At 35.2% G+C, this 20116-nt stretch overlaps 4 protein-coding genes and 1 long non-coding RNA gene across 6 annotated transcripts; 3 read left to right on the top strand and 2 right to left on the bottom strand.

The window, feature by feature from the left end:
- Positions 1–695: 695 nt before the first annotated feature.
- LOC103487709 (pectinesterase inhibitor 12-like) lies at positions 696–1223 on the top strand. Its single transcript, XM_008446134.3, has one exon. The coding sequence runs from the start codon at positions 696–698 to the stop codon at positions 1221–1223; it is 528 nt and encodes a 175-aa protein (XP_008444356.1).
- A 2434-nt stretch (positions 1224–3657) lies between these two features.
- LOC103487714 (uncharacterized) lies at positions 3658–6203 on the top strand. The gene is made up of 7 exons (XM_008446139.3): positions 3658–4156; positions 4263–4349; positions 4446–4658; positions 4761–4925; positions 5108–5161; positions 5243–5389; positions 5489–6203. The coding sequence occupies exons 1-7, from the start codon at positions 3863–3865 to the stop codon at positions 5864–5866; spliced, it is 1338 nt and encodes a 445-aa protein (XP_008444361.2). The 5' UTR covers positions 3658–3862; the 3' UTR covers positions 5867–6203.
- A 3697-nt stretch (positions 6204–9900) lies between these two features.
- LOC103487715 (uncharacterized) lies at positions 9901–13338 on the top strand. 2 transcript variants are annotated; one of them, XM_008446140.3, is made up of 8 exons: positions 9901–10454; positions 10557–10651; positions 10741–10844; positions 10917–11017; positions 11099–11202; positions 11728–12165; positions 12274–12405; positions 12502–13338. In XM_008446140.3, the coding sequence occupies exons 1-8, from the start codon at positions 10200–10202 to the stop codon at positions 12659–12661; spliced, it is 1389 nt and encodes a 462-aa protein (XP_008444362.2). In that variant the 5' UTR covers positions 9901–10199; the 3' UTR covers positions 12662–13338. The 2 variants fall into 2 exon arrangements, with proteins under 2 accessions (XP_008444362.2, XP_050938441.1); XM_051082484.1 differs by having other exon boundaries at positions 10033–10454; positions 10741–11017.
- A 700-nt stretch (positions 13339–14038) lies between these two features.
- LOC107990702 (uncharacterized) lies at positions 14039–15163 on the bottom strand. Its single transcript, XR_001762426.2, has 3 exons — positions 14983–15163; positions 14797–14861; positions 14039–14701 (listed from the first exon to the last, which is right to left on the bottom strand). It is a non-coding gene; the product is annotated as an uncharacterized LOC107990702 (long non-coding RNA).
- Positions 15164–15895: 732 nt separating this feature from the next.
- Positions 15896–19873, bottom strand: LOC103487716 (condensin-2 complex subunit H2). Its single transcript, XM_017044414.2, has 11 exons — positions 19418–19873; positions 19226–19325; positions 19025–19131; positions 18803–18939; positions 18291–18705; positions 18005–18180; positions 17760–17933; positions 17577–17672; positions 16835–16936; positions 16558–16716; positions 15896–16421 (listed from the first exon to the last, which is right to left on the bottom strand). The coding sequence occupies exons 1-11, from the start codon at positions 19596–19598 to the stop codon at positions 16212–16214; spliced, it is 1857 nt and encodes a 618-aa protein (XP_016899903.2). The 5' UTR covers positions 19599–19873; the 3' UTR covers positions 15896–16211.
- Positions 19874–20116: the final 243 nt, after the last annotated feature.

The following is a 20116-nucleotide window of genomic DNA, read 5'->3' as shown; positions in this document are numbered from 1 at the left end:
TTGAGAAAAAGTCATGCCCATTTGAAGGCATTAAAAATGAGTTAAGTTCGCGATAGATTAATAAAAATTAAGATGGAGAGAATGTGCTAATGGATCTTCTCATTTTCATTAATATTTTATATTTTAGAATAAGTTGTGGTTGAAGTTATATATATAATATGTATATACAAAAAACAAATATTAATAGATTGAAGAAATTGAAATGAATTTGGTTTGAACTTATAAATTAGTTTTATTATCAGATAACACATGGATATTGATATTGATATTGATAGGATAGGAAAGGAGAGGATACGGTTAGAGATGAGGAACGGTAAAAGAGGGAGAAAGAAAATAGATCAGTACGTAAACGGAACCCATGGGTTGCCCTTCAATTCCTAAAATGAAGGAAAATTACTTCCCCCTACCTACACATATACATGTTTATATATATATGAATCAAGAAATAGGGTTTCTAATATTCAGATGTAAATAATTAATAAATTAAGAAAAACACCAATCCCATCTTTTCCTTTTCTTTCCATTGCATGCAGAGATCCTCCCTGTGTCTTGTCTAGTCCTAGGAATCCAGGCGCAGAGAGAGACCCGCCGCCTCGGATTGCACGGATTGAAATTCATTTTCTTATATATATATATATATATAGGCTTCAACAAATTTACAAACAAACAAACAAAACAAAAAAACACGGATAATAATGGCCGCTTCCTATAATAGATCAACAGTTTGTTGTAATAATTTCTACTTACCGTTGTTGGTGGTGGCCATGCTGTGGAGCAGCCCGGGATCAGAAGCAGCATTGACCTTGAATCTAAACCTTTCATTGGACCTTTGCAAGAAAGCAGACTACCCAGCATTGTGTCGGTCGGTGGTGAAAGGGCTGACTGACCCATCAACCGCCATGGAAACCTCAATTAAGAAATTGATGGTTGAGACGAAGCAGGCGATGAGTGTGGCTAAAAGGCAGAAGTCGTCGGCCATGGATGTGTGCATAGAGGTTTACGATGACGCATATAGCAACCTGGAGACAAGCCTTTCGAGTCTAAAATCTCACGACAAGGGAACCCTCAACATCAACCTCTCGGCATCATTGACCGACTACGTCACCTGCGATGATGCAATTGCGGAGAGAGGTTCTACTTCTCCGGTTACCCGAAATAACAAACTCCTCCGTGAAATGACCACAAATTGCTTGTATTTATCTGGTTTGATTCGTCTTCACTGAGATTAATTAAAATCCACTCTCCCCTTCCCCTTTAATTTTTTTTTTCTTTTTTTGTAATTTTGACATTTAATTTTAAGTATGAAGTGGCCGAGGAAGATGAGAGTTAAAAACTCTTTTTTTTTCTTTTTTTTTTCTTTTTTGGTGTGTGTTTGTATGATTAAATGAATAGGAGAAGAGATGGGAATTAAAGAGAACAGAGATCAGAAATGGGGTTGGAAATATCCATTCATCGTCTCTGTTAATTAATCTTTTTATATATATATGTTAATATAATCCCTCTTTCTGTGTTTTTATTGATCTTTATTTGCTATTTCACCATCTTCTTTTATTTCTTCTATATCTATATATCCATCGTCGTTATTCTGCAGCAGCACCCCTACAGGCCTTCACAACGTAACATTCCCCATCTACACACACAAATCCCTTTTATTTCTTTGAAATCATATATACATATATATTTTCCATACTTTTTATTTCTTTAAATTATTAAAGCAATACTGGAAATTCTACGTTAATTAAAAAGGAAATTAAATGATTTTTCTTTTTTCTTTTTTCTTTTTTCTTTAAATATTGGTTAGAATATATATATATATATATGTATGATAGAAATACATATGAAGCATATGATTAATAATGATAATGTGTTGGGTAAGGTTACATAAATTAATTATACCCTTTTTCAAAAAAAAAAAGAAAAGAGAATTATGAAATGGCATTAATATGTATTGTTGTATAATATCCTTGAGGGTTGGATGAGATGATGATCGACATCATCATCCCCTCCATCCCCCCATTATATTACCTCTTATTCCTTTCCCCACTTTTCTCTTCAATATTCAAACTCCACTTTCTTCTTTTCCCATTATCTTTCTCAAATTGAAATACATCAATTAACCCTAAATCCCCGATCGACCTATACTATATATATTTTAATACCACCAACACTTGCTTTTCACAATATCTTTTTCTTCCATTCATTTTTTACATTTAGTACTCTACCAACGTTTCAAATTATCAACTCTCAATTTTATGATGTTCAATTACCTTGGTAATTATAAAGCCAAATAAAACCTACACCCGAATTTGTAAACAAAAATTGAGCTGTGTGCCCTAGTAGTAGTAGCAGTGGTGGTGGTGTTGAATTTCAAAAATTTGAATAAACTACGCAAGTAATAATATCTAAGCTAGAAATTATGATCCCTTTTCTAATGGTAATAGTTTTGGCATAAAAATGGAAATATTTTTTTAAAAAGAAAAGAAAAGAAAAGAAAAAATAATTGTGAGTGTTTGGATGGTTAGCCGTGGAGGAAGAAAGGCACGCCGGCCTGTGTTTATAGACAAAATCATTGTTCTAACATATATATATATATATATATATATATATATATATATATATATATATATATATATATATATCAATATATCCTTCTTCCACTTCCACGCTTCCTTTTCTTTTCTTATTCTTCCAATGCACCTTTTTCCCTTCCTCACACCCCACATTTTAATTCAACCTTAATATATATATATATATATATATATATATATATATAATACCAATTCCTTTCCTCCACCTCTCTAATTATTTTTATTGATATCAATTAATGGGCTTCCGTGTAATATATTATATTCTTCTATTTACCAAAGTTCTCCGATCCCTTTTTTTATTAAGTTTTTAAATTTAATTTTATCAAACACTTGTGTACGGGGCCACCAATTAGGAAATAAAATTCAACCCTGATAGTTATATACACATAATAAAATGATGCAATGTTTTTTAAAGCTTCAAACCTTCATTTAATTTTCTTCTTCTTCTTCTTTACCCTCTAAGATATGAATTATTAAATTCCTCAAATGGAAGACAAGAAGAAATGTATATGGATGGAGAATTAGATAAGATGATTTTGAGTTTGGATAAAAAAGATCATGTCATATGTAATATAAAGACAAAGGATTTAGGTAGAGAGGGGGTTGAAGGTAGGATTGTAAATGTAAATGTAAGAGAAGGAGGGAATGGGAAAAGATGACAGAAAGAACATCTAGAAAAGTGTGAAAGAGAAGCAAAGTAAAGCAAAGCAAAGCAAAGCAAAGCAAACAACTTTTGGAACCCCCCCAGAATGAACAATGGGGCTTGGGACTTGGGAGTCTATAATTCCCTCCACAGCTCTCAAAGTAAAAGAATAAAAGAAAGACACATATGTTATGTTTCACTCCCCATATTACCCTCTTTAATCTTACTCTTTTACTTACAAAGTTACAATATACACAAAAGCTAAAGTTTGCAGTCCTTGTATTGGAGACTGGGAACACACTCTCTCTCTCTCTCTCTCTCTCTCTTTAAAGGGAAAAGGAGAATCCAACATGATTTCCATCACTACCCAACTACTTATAGCACTCACCCCCACATACACACACAATTATACATTACCTATAACAAATTTTAAGCCTTCTTTTTCTTTCTTTCTTTCTTTCTTTCTTTCTTTCATTTTTTTTTTTTTTTTTTTTGTAATTTTGCTTCGTAATCAACTTCACGCCTCCAACCTCCCCTCCTTAACACTACTCATCATCTTTCAAAATTATGGTAAAAGGATGGTCCTTTTGGTTTCTCAAAACATTAACAATAATGCTCTCCTTGCTTTCACATGGTGCCCGCTTCATTTCTATGGAGGAAAAACACTCCCCATTGTGATCCATCAACACTTGGACACCGCCTGAGCATGGCCTCTGCTTTATGCTTCATCAACATCACTCCAACAATTCTCATTTTTGTGCTGCTTTTTTCCCTTCTTGCTTCCACAATAACTCCAGTGCACTCTTTGCATAACCGCCCTTCCACAAATCAAACTGATTTCCATCCTCAACAGGAATTAAACAAGTTGAAGATGATAAGGGCTCATTTGGACAAGATCAACAAGCCTGCTGTCCACACAATTCAGGTTACTAATACTCAATTCCAATTCTCTACTCTGTTTCACTTCCTCCTATTTCCAGAATAAACAGAGCCAATTTGTTTATTTGTTTGTTTGTTTCCCATGAATCCAGAGTCCTGATGGAGACATCATAGATTGTGTTTTATCTCACCACCAACCAGCATTTGACCATCCAAAGTTGCAAGGCCAAATACCTTTGGTAACCAATCGCAGTTTACTTCCACTGCACCCAAGTTCAAGGGTAACCCAGAGAGGAAAGTAAATCTAAAAAAAATGAAACTGTGTGAATTTGCAGGATCCGCCAGAGAGACCACAAGGACATAAGCCGCCTAGGACGGAGACAGAGAGCTTCCAATTATGGAGTATGAGCGGGGAAAATTGTCCTGAAGGAACGGTGCCCATTAGAAGAACAACTGAGGAAGACATGCTAAGAGCTACCTCTTTTCAGATGTTTGGAAAAAAAGTAAGAAAATGGGTAAGGAGAGAAACAAGCAGCGATGGGCATGAGGTACGAATTCCAAGAAAAGAGAATAGAGAATCCAACCCAATTGCTTTATTAGTTTGAAGATGAAATGCTTTCTTTTTTTTTTTCTTTTCCTTTTTCCAACAGCACGCTGTGGGGTATGTTACCGGCGAACACTACTTCGGTGCAAAAGCAAGCATCAATGTGTGGGCACCTCGAGTCGCCGATCAATATGAATTCAGCTTATCGCAAATGTGGGTCATCTCCGGCTCCTTCGGTGACGACCTGAACACCATTGAAGCCGGTTGGCAGGCATGTCTGTCTCTATGTTACATAATCCTCGTCTTTTACCTTTGTCTCCATTCAAAAAATAAAAGCTAAAGATTTAGGCCGACAAAGCATTAGAGTAAAGTGAATTTCAACAGAAGCCACATTCTGCGCTTTTTCCAATTAAAGGATTGATGCCAATGCTTTTACAAAATTTGGATCCGCAGGTTAGTCCAGAACTGTATGGAGACAATTACCCAAGATTCTTTACCTACTGGACCGTGAGTTACCCTTCAAAACGCTTTCTTGTTTAAGTATATTGGAATTATGGGGTAGTCTAATATTGAGATTAATTATGGCAGTCGGATGCATACCAAGCAACCGGGTGTTACAATTTGCTATGCTCTGGGTTCGTTCAGACAAATAACAAAATTGCAATTGGAGCAGCAATTTCTCCGACGTCTTCATTTGAGGGTGGTCAATTCGACATCAGCTTGTTGGTTTGGAAGGTGGAAGCTTCTTCTATCTCTAACAACTTATCCTGGCCAATTGTTAATGGTGGTTTTGAAACAGAACTAATTGGTAACATGGATTTTTGGGTGGTATAGGATCCGAAGCATGGAAATTGGTGGCTGGAATTCGGATCGGGGGTTTTGGTGGGGTATTGGCCGTCGTTCTTGTTCACCCATTTACAAGACCATGCAACAATGGTGCAATTCGGAGGAGAGGTGGTGAATTCAAGTCCGTCGGGATTCCACACGACGACAGAGATGGGGAGTGGGCATTTCGCAGGGGAGGGATTCGGAAAAGCTTCATATTTTCGGAACTTGCAAGTGGTGGATTGGGATAACAGCTTAGTTCCATTATCAAACCTGGTAGTTTTGGCGGATCATCCCAACTGTTATGACATTGAAGGCGGGATCAACACCGTTTGGGGTAACTACTTTTACTACGGTGGACCTGGTCGAAACGACAGATGTCCTTAGACACTTCACGGGGATAAAAGGGTAAATACACTTTTTTTTTTCTTTTCTTTTCTTTTCTTTTTCAAATTTCTCTCAAAATCATTCAAATTTATTTGTGGAGGTCATAGCGATACCGATAAAAAGGAAAGGGGTGTTGGAATGTTTTTGGAAATTTTTTCATCTAATTTGGTCCGTTTCAGTTTTCAGTTTTCAATTCTTGGATATTAATACAAAATTCAGTAATGCAATGTAATGTAATGGGTGATGAATTATTATATCACCTTCATTATTTAGGACTTTATATTTGTAAATTCCGCCCTAAAACAAAACCCATATTAATTTAATTCTCTTTTTCCTACCTCCATACAACAAAACTATAATAATCTTTTTTGCTCTCTATTAAATTTCCTTCCTCATGCAACTCTTGTCTTTATTATTTATTATTTATTATGTATTATGTATGTCACCCAAACTATTTTCATTTTATTTTTAAATAATAATAATGAAAAAAAAAAAAAGAAGACATTTTTCATATTTGCAAAATGCAAAGAAAATAATTGAATTAGACAAGTGGTATGAAGGAAGATTCCAACAATTTTAATGAGAAACCACTGTTTTGTCTATCACACTTCCAGGGAGAGGAATAGAATATATAACTTAACAAAGAAAATGTATATATTTTACCTGTATTACCAACATATACAGTTTTATGATATATCACTAAATAGAGACATTATTACTATTGGACAACCATTATTTTGTCTATCAATAAATAGGAGCATATGACAGCTCAATACCCCATTTCTATATTTATTATATATTTATATATGGCTATCACTTATAGATTAATAAGCATCAATAATTGTTGTTAAATGTAAAAATGCCTAAATAAGCAAGTTAAACAAACAACTAGCTATGGTAGAAAATGAAGCCAACCTTAATTATGTGCATAATGCCCTGGTATATTGTATCAATGATAAATTCAACTAATACCAAATTAATTAGGTGTAAAACTGATTATTGTTGAATTGATAATCAAGGATAAACTAATATAAATAAGCATTCCAACAAATAATATCATTATTAAAAAACAAAACTAAATTCTACGTGATTTCTAATTTTCTTTTGTTTATTAACAATATTTTTTTAGTATATTGAAATAATAACGGTTGAATGTATTATTTAAATCAAAATCAACAAATTTTAAATTTAAGTATCCATTTATTATACTAAAGAAAGATTAAAAATCAATATATATATACATACACACAGACTTCAATGGTTTCCGCTAAAGTGTATAATGAGAATTTAAATAATGTATATTATATTAAAGTTGAAAATGATGAATGCTTGATGTAGAATCTATTGATGGCCATCTATATATCTTTGTCTCAAAGATAACACAATAGAGAAGTGCATGCCATGTATATGATATCAGAAGACATATCACAATTATTAAACTTCAAGTTAATTTTCATCCTGCTAATTTGAATCTTCTATCTTTGGGATTTTATTTATTTATTTATTTATTTATTATTATTAATTTAGATTTTTTAGAAAGAAAATAAAACAAGATGAAGAGGAGAAAATTCAGAGTAAGAGGGAGTGGGAGTGGGAGTGGGAGCAGTTCTTTAATTTAGAGACATCAATTAACACGATAATTATGAATGTATGGTCATAGGGAATAGGTTCTAAATCATTCAATTTAACTTTTACATATAAGATTTTGATCTTTAATGCATATATATAAATTAATAATTCAAGATGACTAAGAAATTTTGAAAGAAAAAAAAAGGCTTCAAGAAAAAGATTGCTTTGCTATGCAAGTGGGATGCACTCTACCCCTAAAAATAATTGGTTGGTTTTCATACCTTTTCTTTTGTCTCGACTTCATAAATTCTTGTCTAATTTTTAAAGTTTTGTAGAAAAAATTAAATTAGAGGATATTTATCGAGAGAGTTTGACAAAATGACTAAGTGAGAAATATGAGCGTTTTAATGATAAATGTGAGTTTCGTTAATAAATCTTTTTAATTATTGAACATCAACCAAAAGGTGAGTGGTTTTTTTACTTACCCAATCAAACACTCATAAATTACCCAAATTGCATGTCTAATAATTATCTTTAGTTTGTTTGGACCAAACTATTGAATATTAATTTGTAAAATTTATTAGCATTTAACCGTATTTAAAATTTTATATTAATTTGTGAAATTATTAGCATTTAACCGTTTTTAAAATGTTGTATTAAGTATATCTCAAAAGTTTATATATGTTCTATCTTTTTTTTTTTTTTTTCTCTTTTTTCAAGTGTGTAAGTGTGTATATATATTATTATATCTCAACTTGATTTGTAGGTGTTTAGATAAACCCTTAATTTCATGATTCAAAGAAACACATTGTATGAAAACTTAATCTAACCGTGAATGTAGAATTGTTGCACCTCACTTCACTTTTCACTTCACTTCTCTTAAATATAGATGACGTCAACGTTTTCTGGAATTTTAAGTGTTGTGGGCCAACCCATCCATTTTGGACCGAGGTAGAGGGCAACGTTCACGGCTGGGCCTTGAGCCTTCACCACTAGCTACCCTAACCAATATAAATATTCAATATTAATATTATTGCTGCCATTCATGATTTTATTTTTACACAAATACCCTTCCCTTTACTATATTTTAATTCACAGGACAGGACCACGTAATTTGGGTTTGCCTATGAAATTGCAATCCCCCATTTACTTTCAAATTTCAATTATGGGGGGAGGGGGTCAAATTATTGATCATTTAAATATAGTAGTTTATGGCTATTTACAAAAATGAATAAATAAACAATAAATATTTATTAAAAAAATGTGGTAACTAAAATACAATTTATATAAAAGTAAAGTAAAGTAAAGTAAAGTAAAGTAAAGTAAGGTAAAGTAAGATAAGGTAAGGTAGAGAGGATGGGTAAGGCGGGGGTAAGATGTGAACAGAAATTTAGTTGAAAATAATTATGGTGAAGAATTCTAGAAGTTTCGTTCGTGCGTTGTTTATATGCAAAATTGCAAAATCTTCTCACCACCTAATTTTTGGCCACCCAATGCCCCACGTGGCTTCTGAACTACACATTTTCCCATCTCAACCTCTATTTATTTACATTATCAATTTCGATTGTCATCGTCACAGCTGCATCATTCCAATTCCCAAATCAATATCTTGCATCCATTTATTCTATTTTTAATTCTCTACCCAATACTATTTCTTCAACAAAATTCATGGATCAAATATGCCATGATTTTAGTGAACAATAATGTTTTGAACTTTATTACTCATTTTCTGATGTATCAATTCATCATAAAGTTTATCCTTTTGCATTTAAGTATTGTTGTGGGCTCCACGTCATCTAACATATATTTATTAAATGTAATACTCTAAAATAAATCACATATTGAAATATATGTGATCAGAGAATCTCATTTTCTTTTTCACAAAAAAAGATGTTTATATTTAAGATGAAGTGGTAAATATATAAATAAGGAGTAAAAATGTGAGATTGGAGGATAAGAAAAAGGGTAGAAAATAGATAAAAAAAAAATAATGAATGATGAACAAGGAATAATAAAAAGAGAAAAAGAATGAAAAAGGGGAAGTGGATAAAGGGAAAGAGAAGAGAGTAGGAATAGAGTTGGGGTTTGGTGGGGTATGGGAACCTTCCAGGTAGGATCCAGCGAGGCAGAGTATTTATTGTAGAACTAAAATCGTAATCCAATCATAAATTTATCTATCTATGTATGTATGGTTTATTTTCTTTTCTTGTTTACCGCACACTCCAACCTACTTTGTGTATTCGTTTGGTCACGAAATGATGAGGCTGTGGCAATGGGCATCCCCCCATTTCATTAGACCCCCTTTTTTTTTTCTTTTCTTTTTTTTTTTTTTATTTTTGTTTCTGTTTTGGACGGAGACGGAGCTCACCGCTGATTGGTTATTAATATACATTCATATTCTCACAACGCTGGGTTAAAAAGCAAACTCTGAATCTTTTGGGAAAACCATTCCCTTTCAATTATTTATTTCATTTTTTTATACACCCAAAATAAATTAAATAAAAAAAAAAAAAAAAAAGAAAAAAGAAAAAGGAAAATTGTTGCTTTCAATTTTTGTAGTTTGTAGACTATAAAGAGGGTGTCTGTCGTCCCCTCCCTTTCGATTTTCCCCTTCCATTTTTTTCTTTGGTGGTTCATTGGAAAATTTGAACCATCCTTTCCTTCCTTCCTTCCTTCCCATTTTTGCATTTTGCAGAAGAGCCTTCTTTTTTGTTTATCGGGGGGTTGAAGAACAAGAAGAAGGCTCTCCTGCTTTCCGGTGAATATGATTAGACTCTGGATTGATGCTCTGCAATTGACCGAATTATTTCTCAGCTCTTTGGTTCATTTGGTCTATGGGTTTTACATTTTTAGCACTGCCGTCGCTGGGGATATCTCTCAATCCCTAAACCAATGGCTTTTCTCCCCTTCCTCCAAACTTCATCTCAACAACCATCATTCTTCCTTAACATCAACACCCGATCATCATACTCTCCCTCCAATTGTCTTGGTCCATGGAATTTTTGGTTTTGGCCAAGGAGTAACTACCCCCCTCTTTCCTTCCTTTCCTTCCTTTCCTTCCTCCCATTCCCATTCATTTCCCTCCTCCTAACGCCTAACCTTTTGTTCTTCATTTCCGCAGAGATTGGGAGGTTTGTCCTACTTTGCCGGTGCCGAAAAGAAAGACGATAGGGTGCTTGTGCCTGATCTAGGTTCCTTAACCAGCATTTACGACAGGTAACAGTTCAATTCAATCTTTCTTTCTTTCTTTCCTTCATTGATGCCTCCCTTCTGTTCCTTCACGCTTTTTGGTTTTGGTTTCTCAGGGCTCGGGAATTGTTCTATTATCTGAAAGGCGGACGAGTCGATTATGGGGAAGAACACAGCAACACCTATGGCCACTCCCAATTTGGCCGAGTTTATGAACGAGGTTTTCCAATAACTACTTACATAGCAGACCGCTTCTTGTTACCCATCTTCTTATTGCAATTCTTTTTGGCAGGTCACTATCCTCAGTGGGACGAAGATCATCCTATCCACTTTGTGGGTCATTCTGCCGGAGCTCAGGTCGTTCGAGTACTCCAACAAATGCTCGCTGACAAGGTTACAGAAATCCAGAGTTTAATCTTTGTGGCTAAGACGTATCTGAAAGATTCTGATGTTAACATATTCTTATTGGTTCAGGCATTCAAGGGGTATGAAAATACCTCGGAAAACTGGATAATTAGCATCACGTCTTTATCAGGAGTGTTCAATGGGACTACCAGGACCTACTTGGATGGGATGCAGTAAGTTTCTTTATTGGTTGATCTTCTGCAGGAACATACCTTCTAGTTGATATTATTGAGTCCCACCTTTTAGAAGCCTGCGAGCCTAATATTGCAATATGCTTATAGCTGAGTCTAACCAATTGACAATTACGCGCTTTAAACTGAATGGTGATAGGTATTAACTTTTTCTAGATTTTGAATATCACACATTCCCTTCTCAGTATATTTGAGCTCAGGGAGAGTTTCTTATGAGTTTTCTTTGCATTTTGGGATCATGTCATGAAATAGGGGATGGTCGCAACTTTATTGCACATAAATGAGGTCTGCGAGTTGTTTTGTCACTATCCCATGGTAGCTCCTATTTTGTCATTCTTCTTTTTGCATAGAGTTTCTAATTAGTATGACTTTTTAAATCAGTTGCAATGAGCAATCTGACCTAATATTTTGATTTGTATTAACAGCCAATATGATCAAATCATTTTAGTTCAATGAGTTCCAATTGGTTTAAAGAAGCAACTGATTTTTGCCCTAAACTTGTTCCAGGCCAAAAGATGGGAGATCAATGAAGACTATATCCCTGCTACAGTTGTGCCGCCTGGGTGTTATAGTATATGATTGGATTAACATTCCCTGGTTGAAAGAATATTATAGCTTTGGGTTTGATCACTTCAACATGTCGTGGAAAAAAATGGGTCTTTGGGGCCTTCTTGATTGTCTCATGGGAAATTCAGGTCCGTTTGCCACTGGAGATTGGATCCTCCCTGATCTTACCATACAGGGCTCCATTAGTCTAAACAGCCACTTGCAGACCTTTCCTAATACATACTATTTTAACTATGTAACCAAGTGTACTAGGAAGGTTTTTGGGATCACAGTTCCATCAAGCATATTTAGAATCCATCCCTTGTTTTTTATTAGAGTTCTGCAGATGAGTCAATGGCGCCATCCTTCAGATGTCACTCTACCTTACAAAGACTACAGGTGAGGAAAGACCTAACTAGCAAGAAATTCCTTCAACTTTTGTTTTAATTTCTGAAAAGGAAAACAAATGCAACATGCTATCAGAATATAATAGTAATGCTTGTGCAGAGATGAAGATTGGCAGGACAATGATGGTGCATTAAACACCATATCCATGACTCACCCACGTTTTCCAGTCGAGCATCCAAATCGTCATGTAGTAAATGACTCAGATTGCAAACCCCTCGAACCTGGTATCTGGTTAGTAAGAGAAACATCTCAAATTCCAAGTGTTCTATTGTTTTTATATTCTCGTTTAGGCGCAATGTTAAAGCGAGGTTTTGACTAAAATTTCAGGTATTACAAGGTAATTGAAGGTGATCACATACTGTTCATAGTAAATCGAGAGAGAGCAGGAGTTCAATTCGATCTCATATATGATGGCATTTTTGAACGTTGTAGAAAACATGTGTTCAGGAAGAACCCCCCAACCTTGCCAAACCAACCTCACCCGTAGGCGCTTTTATTGTTCCTCCCAATAGCTCTACAACTAGGGAATTGAAACAAAAGTAATTGCCTCTGCTATGGCATACGACCTTTGGTTACCCCATTCTACCCCCCCCCCCCCCCCCCCCCCCCCCTCTCTTGTAAATAAAAGAGATTATATCAATTTTTTTTTCCTGCACGTTCTTCCCTGTTCATCAATTTGTAGTACCAATCAGCGTATCTCAAGAGGGTAGATTTACGTAACCACTGCACTATACTGAAACGATGCGTATGGACAAACTAAAGTAACAGAGAACGAGTTCATATGAACAGAGCGTATATTGATATGGCGAAAGGTATATGAAACGGAGGTGTAGCTTAATGAGTAAGCTTATGAAATCGCAGTTTCAAACAGATTTGACGGCCAAAAGAGTCGAGTCTGGGTTGAAATTTGGACCATTTCTTGATTTGGGCATGTCAGTCTTGCACAGAGCCATGCCGATCTTTGATTCAACAAGTTTGGATTGAAATGGGAACACTTTGTTGGTTAACATTGGACCGCTGCCGTTAATATTATATGTCGAAGCTAAGGCAAATTAGAAAGGTTTGTTGAGAGGAGAAATTAAGAGGGCACGTGGTATTGTTGAAGGATAGGTTCATGATTGGATATGCACATGGCATCTCATATCGCCACTTTGCTCGATCGAACTATTTGTTGTCACTATTCTAACATCATTCGCACTCATTTTGCTTCGGTTCCACAGAAAATATATATTGTCCCTATAGAACACTCAAATGGGGTTTGCTTTAGCTTCCTAAAGCATTAACGAAAGCATTCTACAAAATCACGTTAAAAGTCTTATACCAATCATATAGCACCCGTTTTAACGAAAAGACCCGGAATGTTTGGCTATTTGATTTGCTTATTTTGTGGAACTATTGAGACAGTCAAATCGAGAACAAGGCGCAAGAACACCCGATTTGATTCTGCATTTCCAATTTGAATTCAAATTATATACTTTAATATTATATATATACATATAATAAGAGGTAAATGAAGAGATATTGTATAATGTATTGTCCGAATAATCTAATGATCATTTTAGTTTCAAATAATGGGTGATAAATTATAACCGATCATTCCCCAAATAGTTCCAAATAGTGCCATTATTTTTGCATTCATTGCTAGTTTGGCCTTCTATTTATTCTCCAAGAAACAATCCAATTCTCAATCGTGCAATCTCCAATATTCCATCTACTCAACCATATCTCAGCATCAATCAATTCTGATAGGGATCACATGGTGCAAACACACCTCAATAGAGAACTAACAAACCACAAGATGATACCTAGCAGCAATGAATTTACTTCACTTTTTGGAGTCTCAGTTTTTCAAAGAGTAATCACATATAGAAAGATATTGCATTCGAACATCATATAATGAAATGAGTATGGTAACAGCTCTCCAAAACACTCTAAAACCCAATGGAAAAGTTACAAAAAGGTCTTTGAAATCGAAATCTAGAGGGATGCATGAAATCTAACTAAAAACCAAACCTCACTATTATTCCTTTTCATACCACGAAACACTCAGCCATTCCTCTTCTCCCTATAAATCCCAAATAATAGGATTTTATATCATTATCCTAGGCAGCAGATGAATTGCAGTTTGATCTCTTGATGAAAGAAATTTGCCAATATAATCATTTGGAAGATATTTTGTTCTATATTTGTCATAGCATTTACCTAGTTTCATAGCATAGAAGTGAAACTGGGAGGCGAGGCTGCAAAGATGGTATCTGAGTGGTCAAGGCATGCATTATTTTCCTGAGAACATTAGTATCCATCTACGGTATCTCTTAACCTTAAAGGCATTTCATGTATGGCTGCATAAAGTAAAAGACATCAAATCTCCCTATCTATCACTATACAAGGATAGTGATGAATTAGATTATTAGAGAATCTTCATTCACCCATCTGATAGTCTGAAGATAACAATTTACTGTGTTGAAATCCGAGACTTAAAGCTGCAGCTTATCGGCTGTATATCACTTGCTTTCTCTGACATTTGCTGAGGCAGAAGAATAGCATAACAGGCCCAAAAAACTTTTAGAACAGAAACAGCTTCCATTAAACCTCAACATAAAAGGAATCCGTATTAAATACCTTGACAATGCTCACAAGTGGTTCAATTTCCTTAGACGTTGAAACTCTTGAGGCAAATTTTGGATCTGCCAAGAAAAGAACAGTGCCCTCGTGACTTTGAGGTTCAACAATTCAAACTCATCCTTAGAAAACTACATTTCAAATCCCATTGCACCGTATGAATGGACAAAATCTTATACAAATTACCTGATTAGTTGAATCTAAAAATAGTTCTGGTGCCTCCGGCTAGAAAACCAGAGATACAGGACACCTAAGGCCATAAGAAATCCAGCTTGGAAAAGATAGAGCTGTTCCTACATCAAGATGCAAAGAAGCGTAAGACATGCTTCTTCCAGTGCAATGAACACATCCAATAATAGAAACGTAGTTTTACATTGGTATTTTGAAAGAATAATATTGTACGATTCCACTGAACTCAATACAAGGTGCTGCCCTTGAACTGCAGATTGAAGCATATACAAGGGACCAATTCCTGCAAGAATCTAACATATGCTCTGGTTGAATTCAGGGGAATTGATCAGAAAACACATGAATTTAAAGAAATGAAATAAGAAATTTATTTATGCATGAAGGACAGAGTTCTTGGAATCCAAAGAAGCAAATGTATATATTAAGAGGAAAAAACATTTCGTATCTGGCAAATTTATTGGTACATACGGATGTATTTCCCAATGGTTGTTGCTGGTGGGGGTGCTACTTGGATAACAAACAAAGCGATGAAATTGTATTTCCCACCGGTCTTAATGGCAGCCAATCTCATCTCTGCACACTAATTGTTCTGCACCGAGCTTTCAAATTCCGCCATTCTTCCCTCTTCCAACAACCCTTCTCCTGCTTTACACAATAACCTGCCTTACACCTATTTTATATTAGTACAATAAAAAAATGGATTGGGAACTCGAACCTCTACACTGGGAAAATAAAGTGATGTCTTAAAATTATAGCAAATGTAAACGGTTTTCAAGATTTCAAAGCTTTTTCAATAAACAAGCAGGAGCAATAGGAAGCCTGGAAAATAAGGCAAAGATTTGTAAACGAGCAAGCCCTGCTGTCATCTGGAGAAAAGAAGCATAATAATGAAACAAAAAGCAAGGGGGGATGAAAAGGGAAAATACAAGTACCAATACCAGTGACAATTACATGGTTAAGATATATTTTTCCATTCAATACATCCATTTCCCTCCATTGAAAATTACATCAAATAAAGGAATCTAAATGAGGGAAGCAGAAATATGTCCCCAACAAAAGGTTGATGCTCAATGCCACAACAACTTGTGTTGAATCGCTCTATAATATACAAATAGTCAACTGTACATTAGATTGTCGTCCAGTAGAATGTTAATCAACTGGTTCAATAAATCAATATCTTTGTCTCCTTTCGCCTTCAGGAGTCCACTTTATGCCACCAACCTTCCCTACTTTCGTCCCTTCTTGTCTCTCACACTAGATTCTTTGAGAGTATTAGTTTTACCTGGGGACACAAACCTCTTTCTTGAGGTTTGATGTGTTTTAACAACCTGTTGCTTGTGGCGAACAAGCCTAATGTGGAATGGATTCACATTCGTATAGCAAATTGACTCCCCATCAACCCCATTCTTTTCCAGCTCCACATCTCCATTGTTCACCTGAAAATGACTTGTCAATTCCAATTTTCATCCATAACAAATAAAATTTAAGAAACCATTTGCATACAATCACAAGCTTTCAGTCCTTAAATTTCACCGATCTCGGTACTTCTATAATGTATGTTTAGTAGATTACCAACTGAAGTAGAGCAGAAAAGCTTCGTGCCACATTGTACTTTTCCTGCCCTTCAACAACATCAGAGAAAGGCATGAGACCTCCTCTGTCAGCTTCACTAGATAATTCATCAAGAATTGCTTGACCGTATTCATGAATATCAAATGGAGGGTGTTTGTCCTATCAAAAAAAAAAAAAAACTTCTCAAACCCAGAAAAAAAAAAAAAGAAATAACCATCAGTCATACCATACAGACAACAAAATGAAACTGAGGTATAATAACATTAAATTGAATTACTTGCTCTTCCAAATTGTGTTCGATATTTTGTTTCCATGTAGAGACTCGAGTGGCCATTTCTGTCTGCTTCTCAGTCTCAGCAATGCTTGCAAGGAGTGCGTCCTTTAAAGAAAAAAATTGTAGGTGACCATCTACCATGTCAAATATGATAAAAAGGCAAAAAAAAAAAAAAAAAAACAAAACAAAAAACTAGGCATGATTTGCATCTGTGGATGTCATGTTCCAGGTTTTGCAGTTTTGATCGTTATAATTTCCAAAAGCTCCTGCAAGTCTATCGACTAAAATCATGGGTATAATGTATTGATTTTGAAGGACAAAGTGCACAAGTCCGCATAACCTCACCAGATGCCGTGCTGTTTATCAAATACAAGTACCAAGAGGCAAGAGGGATGGTAGGCAGAGTGTTAAGAACTTGAACAAGTTATTTTTCCGTTGATCAGTAAATGAGAATGTGTTTCACATCCAATCCATAACCAAGCAAGATATTCTAGATCAGTAAAAATGTATGTGTATATCCAAGTGAAAAAAAGAGCGGACACGAGGAATTCACTCAATAGAAAGCAAAAAAATAATAATACAAACAAATAATTAAAAATGGGTCGTCTAGCATTGATAGATTTTGAAACTTTGTTGTATTTGTAATAACAGATATCACAATTAAAATAATTTTCCTTAAAAAATTAAGAGCCAGCAAGATTACAAATAGGTAAAGTCAAGTGACAAATCCACAGATATCACTTACAAGATGAGAGCGACAAAGGTCTTCTAGACTTGAACGAGAATCAGGAAATTCAGGTTCATATGCTTCATCATTATCAAAATGAGCTGCAGCATCGTGCTGCATAAAATCCATGACTTAACAATCAATAGTAATTCGAAAGAAAAATTAACCTACAATAAAAATGTGCCGCACAGTTTACTTAACCTTTTCATTCCCAAAACCCATAGCCTCATCCATATAATGGTCATTGGGGTCACCAATATCTGGCTGATTGACATCAGGCATTGCATCTTCAAAACCATTATCAATATTGTCATCTTCCACATCAGAAAGAGAATCACAACTTTTATGACCTTCATTGATAAGTGAATTTCGCAGCTGTAGTCACAATAGTTAGTCTGTCAACTATAAGAAATATTTTATTAGTCAAAACATACACAAAAATGTACCTTCTCATATAATAAAACAGATTTGGATTCTTTATGTGCTTTGAATTCATGGTTCTGCTTTTCCCAAATCTCTGCAAACTCTTGACTAACGGGGCCATGTAGTTTTGCCATTGGAAACAAAGCTGTTAGAGACTCATGCTTACCAGAATTGTTATAGTTCTTTTTAAAAGCTTTAACTGACATGAGGGCAAGAAGAGAGAGAAAGTTAAAAATAATAATTAAAAAAGAGTTTACTTTTAAACAAAAATTGATAGGAAATGAATGTAAGTAAAAGTGTGTAAACAACCTTTTCTAAATGGTTTTATTTTTAAATTTCCTGGTTCATGGGGATTCAAAGGCTTCCAAAGATCGTCATCCTCTTCAGAACCATTTGAGTCCTCTGGTTCAGAATTTCCACCATCCATATGATCTTCATTGGCAAAATTATGACAAACTGGAGGATCATGGACGAAGCTACAGTTGACAAGTGGTGATTGAGCATTATGATCACCCTGAGTCTTGCCAAAAGATGATCTTTGCATATGTCCTCCAGAACGTCTAACTGATGGAGACTGACAACTCCTGCGGGTCGAGCTGCCCCTGCGTGCACTATTATGGCTTTTTCCAAACTTATTGCCCTCATTCATATAATCTTCGAGTGTTTTAACATCACACGGATCTAAAAGGATAAAGTCTTGGAAAATATTACTAGTGGTGGCCAACTGCATAATTAAAAGAGGTTATTATTGACTGTCAAATGATATAAAAGGTAACGAAAACAAAAAACAAAAAAAGATAATTAGTTATAGCAATCAATACCAGGTATGAATCTAGTTCCCCATTGTCAGATGCATCCAAGCAATCACCCTCAAGAACGACTAAATTTGCAGGAGCCTTTACAGTTTGATTTAAACAAACATCTTCCTTGGTACTCTCCAAGGTATTCTTTGGATCAACTGCAAGATTTGAATCATAAATCAAAATGTTATTTTGTCTTAAGTATTTCACAAGTTTCACTATGACATAAAATAAATAAGCTACCTGGCACGTCCCCTGAAACCCAGTATAGATTGTTCTCGTCCTCATCAATTTTACGAGAACCATTTTGTTCAGTCTCTATTGAGGTCCCTTCCAAATGATCCTGCTGTCTGTTCGAATACAAAGCTTATGAAAATATTTATGAAAAAAAAACACGGGATAAGCAATAACTATAAGACAGAATTGAATTAAAAATAATCAGACCTTCTTTCAGAAAGGAACTCCAATGCTCGCAAAACTAATGAGTAAAGGTATTCAACCTTGCGACTGTAAACCTGAATCGAGCCCTGAAGAAGCAGAGCAGCTACACCCGACAAAAAAAAAATCCCAGAATACACAACTCAATCAGAAATATTCAATTTTTTTCACAATTCAAAACAATAAAAGAAACCTCACCTTCAGCAAAATTGACAGTGTGGTTCTCATCTTCGCCGGACTGAAACTCACCAGCGCAAATCTGCAACAGATATCTCTCGAGGTTCTGGGCGAGGTCGACTTCCCAATTCAATCGAAGGTCACGCTCCGGCTGTAGCATGTGAAAAGCAGTCTCTCCAGTAGAGTCGGTTTTAGTAGTCATCTAGAGATTGAAAATTGAAACCCCCTTTGCAAAGCTCGTGCTTTAACTTGAAATGAATCCCTAGGGCTAACAAGTTGAGGAAGAAAATAGCCAGCTCTTGGAAGAAACTTCGTCTGCCCGTGTAACTAAACGAAGACGAAGACGAAGAGAGCTTCTTGTTGGTAAGCCGATTTGGGAGTGAAAAAAATTCAAAATTGTTCCCTTTGGCGGGGGTCGCTCCCGGTTGAATTGAAGTCAATGGAAACTATGCGGGAAAAAAATTGCACAGACCAACGTTTCGGGCTTTCCGGATCAAATATCAAATATTGGGCCCCAACTCTTAAACCATAATAATAATAATTTTAGATTTTTGCTCCCAAAAAAAAAGAAAAAAAAAAAAGAACATTTACTTAGTTCTTTTTAAATGATTGTAATGTAATTACCGATTCTATCAACTAATCTACAGAGAGTAAATATTTAAAAATATTACCTCCTTCGGCTTCAACTAACAAATATTTGCATTTGCATCCCTTACACTT

The sequence above is a fragment of the Cucumis melo genome, chromosome 3 (genome assembly GCF_025177605.1).
Source record: "Cucumis melo cultivar AY chromosome 3, USDA_Cmelo_AY_1.0, whole genome shotgun sequence".
Taxonomy (NCBI): domain Eukaryota; kingdom Viridiplantae; phylum Streptophyta; class Magnoliopsida; order Cucurbitales; family Cucurbitaceae; genus Cucumis; species Cucumis melo.
This window is presented reverse-complemented; position numbering and strand designations above follow the sequence as displayed.